Source organism: Microcaecilia unicolor, chromosome 1 (assembly GCF_901765095.1).
Source record: "Microcaecilia unicolor chromosome 1, aMicUni1.1, whole genome shotgun sequence".
In the NCBI taxonomy this organism is placed as follows: Eukaryota; Metazoa; Chordata; class Amphibia; order Gymnophiona; family Siphonopidae; genus Microcaecilia; species Microcaecilia unicolor.
In genome coordinates, this window is record NC_044031.1 from 542,845,465 (window position 1) to 542,851,464 (window position 6,000).

Consider the following 6,000-nt stretch of genomic DNA (forward strand, 5'->3'; position numbering starts at 1 on the left):
AGTCCATCACTCCCTTGACCCAGGTGGCCATTGCTGAAGTTAAAGCCCTGGCATCTGTTTTCTTCACTCGTTGACCCTAGTCATATAGAAGATGCCAGCAGATACCACTTGGTTCACCCAGTTTTCTGTGCTACTGCAAACACTCGCTCGGATCCCCTCCCCCCACCCCACCCCGAGGTCCCTCTGTGTCTGCCCAATGCATGCTCCAATCCTGCCATTTTGGGTACCGCCTTCACTGGAAGCTACTGAAGTGGCCCCAGCCTCTCTGTGAAGGAGCAGTGGTAGTGCAGCCAATTCAAGGCAGATATTATGCAGTTGGTCCTAAAATTTTGGTGGTCTGTATTTAGCAGCATTTACTCAGAAATCAGTACCTGTTATCCAGATAGTGCTGCTGAATATCCTTACAGACCACTTTGGCACTATCCAGGTAGAGTCAGAGTGGAGTGACTAATTATTCAGGTAGCAGCAATATTAAGTGGTGCTCTCCAGGTAACCCTCTACATAACTTAGGATAACAAAAACTGCTGGCACTGACTACCCTATCCAGATGTTCAGTGCCACCAACTATCCAAATACCAGCACTGAATTTCCATATTCTTTTAGCTGCAGTAGCTGGAGTTAAAAAGGAGGGGGGGGGGGGGAAAGGCCAACTGCCAAGGGTGAATATTGGCCCATTTGTACCTATGTTCTGAAAATCTCAACTCACAAGAATCTGAGAACTGGAAAATGAAGCAAGAAATTTGATTAATACTTTTCTTTTTGATTTCTGAAGCTGGCTGCTTAGGTTCCACTTTGGTCTATTTGTTTCTCAGAAACATGTACAAACATAATTTGTATATGTGCAGCCCCAATTACTTGTATGAGAAGAAAGAGGCCCATGATATGATGCTGGTAGGCAGTGAATCCCAAACCTGTCCCAGGGGAACCCCAGCCCATCAGGTTTCAGAATATCCTCAATGAATATTCATGAGGTTGATTTGGCTACACTGCCTCCTTGGTATGCAAATATTGTTTATAGATATCCATTTGGTGGGGTTCCCCCAGGACAGGTTTGGGAACCCCTGTTGTAGGGGAATGAAAAAGTATCGTCAGGACATTTCATCATGAAAAGGTTGTGTGGTGCATGGGAGGCGATAGAGGCAAAATGAGCAGTGAAACTCAAGCCCGCCTGGGGGATCCGTGGAAGGAAATTTCCAAAGCCTTTTACCTATGTAGATCAGCTGTTCAAGGCTTTCCCACTGTGGTATATGGACGGAAGTATTTCCGTAAGGCATGGATTTTTATTCACTTTTGGGGAGGTATCACCATGGGGGAAGGGATTGCAGTATTTGTATTTTCCCAAATTATGCATGTTCGAGAAAACATATCCACACAAAAAGGAACAGCAAGTTTGTGCAGGTGCCCACTTTTTGAAAGACAGCTTTTGAAGTGAAAATATGTGTGACTTGCCGCTATGTGGGCAGTACGAAAATTGCCTCCTTATTGGTGGGAGCATAAGGTTGGCTTTGGCACAAGAGTAGTACCAAACTGGGTCAATGCTAATGCAGTAGATGGGAGCATGGGTTTTATAATCTTAATAACCCATCATTTTTCTGTTTCTGTGAATTGATATGTGGACTGTTATATCATTGCAGCTCACATTTAGTCCATCCCAGAAGTCTGTAAGAGGTTTTGAGAATAATACATAACTAGTTGTTTTACTACAAAAAAAAAGGTTTAGTAGTAACATTACATATTATTTTATCCTTTTCTATACTGTATCTTAAAGTTCTATTTTGTGGTCATTGTACATTGCATTAGCTTTAATAAAAAAAAAAAAAGCATAATTCTCATTTGCAGTCAGATTATTTTAACCTCAAAGAAGAAAATCAACATACACTGAAGGACTTTCTAGAAGAATGAAGTGTATTGAAGTGACTGTTTTGCTTTATCTAACTGTTTGGAAATATGTATTAATTGCTGTATGATTATTGTTTGTTTCCTATTGGTTTTATTCTGTGTATGTTCTTTTGTTACCCACTTTGGGTAAAGGCAGGATACAAATGAAAAATAAATGTGTTCTTTCCTCTCTTACAGATGGTTAATGAAGATGGTGACAGTTACTCCTCCTCAAAATATGGCCGATTTTGTCATGAGATCAAACTAAATTATTCTCCATATGTGAATTACTTCACTCTTGTATACTGGAATCGGTCCTACTTTGTGTATAAAATCAACACTGTGATATCCTTCCAGTACTGAGCAACCATTAAGCCTTTCTTTGCGTTGGTGAAGACCTACCAGCTGCTTGAGCTGTAAAGAGTAGCCTAGTGGTTAGTGCAGTGGACTTTGATCCCGGGGAACTGGGTTCGATTCCCACTGCAGGTCTTTGTGACTGTGGGCAAGTCACTTAACCCTCCATTGCCCCAGGTACAAAATAAGTACCTGTATATATGTAAACCGCTTTGAATGTAGTTGCAAAATACCACAGAAAGGCGGTATATCAAGTTCCATTTCCCTTTCCCTAAAGGGTGCCTTGTGAGGGCCACAAGAACAGAACTCTGTCACGCTGAAAATGCTGTATAGGTTTCAAGATGTTTTGTAACACTTTAACATACGGCCTAGCTAATGTGGAGGTTCCATTCTGTGTAACGGTGATGTAAGTGGTGACATCACTGTTCGGGTGTCCCTCCATTGACATGACACCTTGCTTTTCTTGTTACATGTTGTCTTGAGACGTATTTAGAATTCAAAACTACTGCTCTTGTAGTAGGTTTATAGTGGAGTGAGAGGTAAAAGGAAAGGCACTGATTTGAGCAGTGTATTAAAGAAAAAAAAAAACCTTGAAAGATTAGCTTTCCATCACAGTAAAGTGAGCATGGATAGCAGGAGCAATCACTTTAAGGTAGCTCAGTGCCATCACAGCAAGCCACTCACAGATGAAATTGAGTGAGGCAGCTATTTTCCAGCTTTGCTACTTTTCATGCTTTGAAGTAAGCACTTTTGTGCCAAAATGCTTTTTTTAAACATTTTAAACAGACTTTATTGATTAAAAAAGGGGTAAATTTACAAAATGTAGGTTAGATATAGTAAAATGGAGCCGTGTTGGAGTGACGTTTTTTGCCCTTCGATGCTTGGACTTGTTACTTCTTTTGTTGGTTTTATTTATGGCTGGAGCAGGTGGGTGATTGTCAACTGTTGGGAGCAACACTGACCAGCTTTTAAAGCGATGAGCTGCTTTGTCCATGCTCTCTGTAGTGTGGTGTAAGTTGTGGGCATTCGAGATATTTTACTGAGACTGCTACCTATTAATTTATATGTTAAGACATTCAAGGTGAGTGCATCGTGATCCTTTTTATTTGCAGTAGCAGCGGAGTGAGAGGGCAGCATTAACAATAGCTCATTCAGCATTTGCTACTATGAAAGTCAGAGCGGTGTGTGAAATCTAGAAAGCAGAAAACAATTTGTACTCGGGTCTGCTGTAAGATTGAAGCTGTACAGAATCAATTGAATTTGTGGCCTATTTTCCAAAAGCAGCTTTTATCCTGTCTAATAAGATGTTTGGCTTTCTGATTGTACTCTTAGTTTTATTTAACTTTGCTCAGTAAACAAAATATGCAAAGCTTACCACAACATGAAAGGGAAAAAGTTTCCCCGTAGTATTTTAGAATTGGTTGAATTTTTTTTTAATTGTATTTTCATTTTTTTTAAATCAATTTTAAGACTGGGTTTTCCCCATTATATATGTAGGGGAAAATGCTAAATACCTCTGTCCCATAAGTCTCAAAACAAGAGCATGATGAGGAGAAACCCTTTACAGAGCACAAAATGCTATCTTCATTGCTGTAGCAGTCACTGTAATATAAATTTGTGAAATAGAAATGGCATTGGTAAGCTGCATAGTTGCTGTCACCGTTAAGATTTTGGAGCCTGGAATCATGATTTTCTTGACTGGACACTTGCAGGCTTCCAACAGTTAAAGGTAACTAAAGAAAGGAGCTAACCTGAACCCCACAGACCATGTCAGAAGAGGGGGATGCATGTTCAGACCCTGCCAGTTATAAAGCATGTTTTATGTGTGGAAAATGGCCATTATAAACCTGTGCAGCTGTATGCACACACTGGGGTTTGTTTGGGGTCGCTGGAGCAGTGTTTCAATGTATGCACACCTTGTATAAAATATACTTGTACATTGTGCACATTTACATCTGCAGATCAAGTGTAAATTCAAGTAAATTAATTTGTTTGCTGTCGGGGCAAGTTCTCAGAGCCTGTTTTGTAAAGGCAAATAGGCACCTTTTGTTATCTTTATAAAATAAGCACTTTTTTGGACATTTCACATAGATGCCTTTTTTATACATTTGAGATTAATGATAAAGGTAATTATGAACATTGATTTTGTGTTTTCTGTCTTTATTTGATTCCTAAGTAGCCCACATTAAATGGGAAGCACTTAATTATTAAAACATAAAGAACCAAAAGAGAAGAGTAATAACTGTTATGAAATGTCATTAATAAGCTAGCTTTCTTGCCCAGTTGACTAAGGATTATGTGGATCCACACTTGTCCCCTGAAGAAACTTTTGAAGTTGTAGAGAGTCAAAGAAAATATTGAAATCTCTGATACCCAATGAGATACTTAACAGGGGAAACAGACAAGAAGAAACTCCTATAGCTACAACTTGAAATTTCAGTTGCAAAAAAGACCTCTCTCATCTGTCACTCTAGAGACAGCTGGAAAAATCTTTTTTTTTTTTTTAAATAAGTTCTAATAATCAACAATTTATACTCCTCTGATAGGTAACAATTAAGGTAGTTCTTGTAGTTACATCCTGCTGAGGTGTTTCCAAAAGTTCAGTTGAGCTATGAATATTGTTATGTTTGGTAGTGAGCCCTTGGACTTAGGCCGAGGCCTAAGACTGAGCCCAAGCTAGTACAGAGACTAAAAGGCGACGAGGCCCAGCACGCTTAGGGAGACAAGAGAGCACAACCAGGAAGGAAAGGTAGAACCCACAGAGTCCAAACGCATGGGCTGCAAGGCCGAACTGGAACCCAAACAATCAGAAAGAAAGAAGAAAATAACAGAACAAGATCTCCTAAGAAAATACTAGGCTGAGGGGTTAACCCGCAGCAGCCAGGCAGCACAAGCCATGAGCACGGCCACAAACAAAAGGTCAAAAGGGCCAGTACTCGCAGGCTCAAACAGTAACTGAAGGGGTAAAGGCCAACCCACACAAAGAGAAAGCACACACTGTGCCTGAAAGCACAAACAAACGGAAGAGCGAGCTTTCACAGACTCAAACAGCAGATTCATTAAGTTGAAGCTCACAGCTGAGGGAATTGACGCCAGAGCATCCAATACAAGCAGGGGTGGGATTAAATAGAGCTCGGCATCTGACTTTATCCACCCCAGATGCCGGCCCAATCCCCAACGTGGCCAATCAGGGCTGAGTCACTGTCACTGCCATGCTTGTCCCAGTAAAATCATGACAAATATCTGGAGAATAAATGTGATCAAAATCACCCTCTTCTCTAACTGTGGAAAAAATATTTTTAGGAACATAACAGCTTCAAGATTTTAAGGAGGAAATCACCAATACATCTTTCAAGTATTATTGTAGAAGCGTTAAGTTAAACACATTACAGGAAATTAAGAAATGCAGATTTCTAGATGTAACTAAGGTCGCTAATGCTTCAAGTTTATGGTGGATAATAAGCTGTCTTTAATTCCAGAGGATTCTATTGCCAATAAACTTTAGTGTGAGCCTCAACAGAACCCACACAAGTTTCAACAGAGGTTAGGGCGAAGAAAATGATAAAGGGGATGGGGCAACTTCCCTATGAGGAAAGGCTAAAGCGGCTAGGGCTCTTCAGCTTGGAGAAAAGACGGCTGAGGGGAGATATGATAAATGTCTATAAAATAATGAGTGGAGTGGAACAGGTAGACGTGAAGCTTATCCCAGAAATAGTAGATTTTCCCCAAGTTCAAATTTAATAATGGTCTATGGACTTTTCCTTTAGG

General features: G+C 40.2%; 1 protein-coding gene across 1 annotated transcript in view; it reads left to right on the forward strand.

The window, feature by feature from the left end:
• DPY19L4 (dpy-19 like 4) overlaps positions 1 to 4,375 on the forward strand; it is a 113,436-nt gene extending 109,061 nt beyond the window's left edge. Inside the window, exons 19-20 of the mRNA XM_030216760.1 lie at positions 2,077 to 2,303; positions 2,513 to 4,375. Coding sequence (XP_030072620.1) covers positions 2,077 to 2,241 — 165 coding nt within the window. The 3' untranslated portion in view covers positions 2,242 to 2,303; positions 2,513 to 4,375. The remainder of the gene's footprint in view (positions 1 to 2,076; positions 2,304 to 2,512) is intronic.
• Positions 4,376 to 6,000: the final 1,625 nt, after the last annotated feature.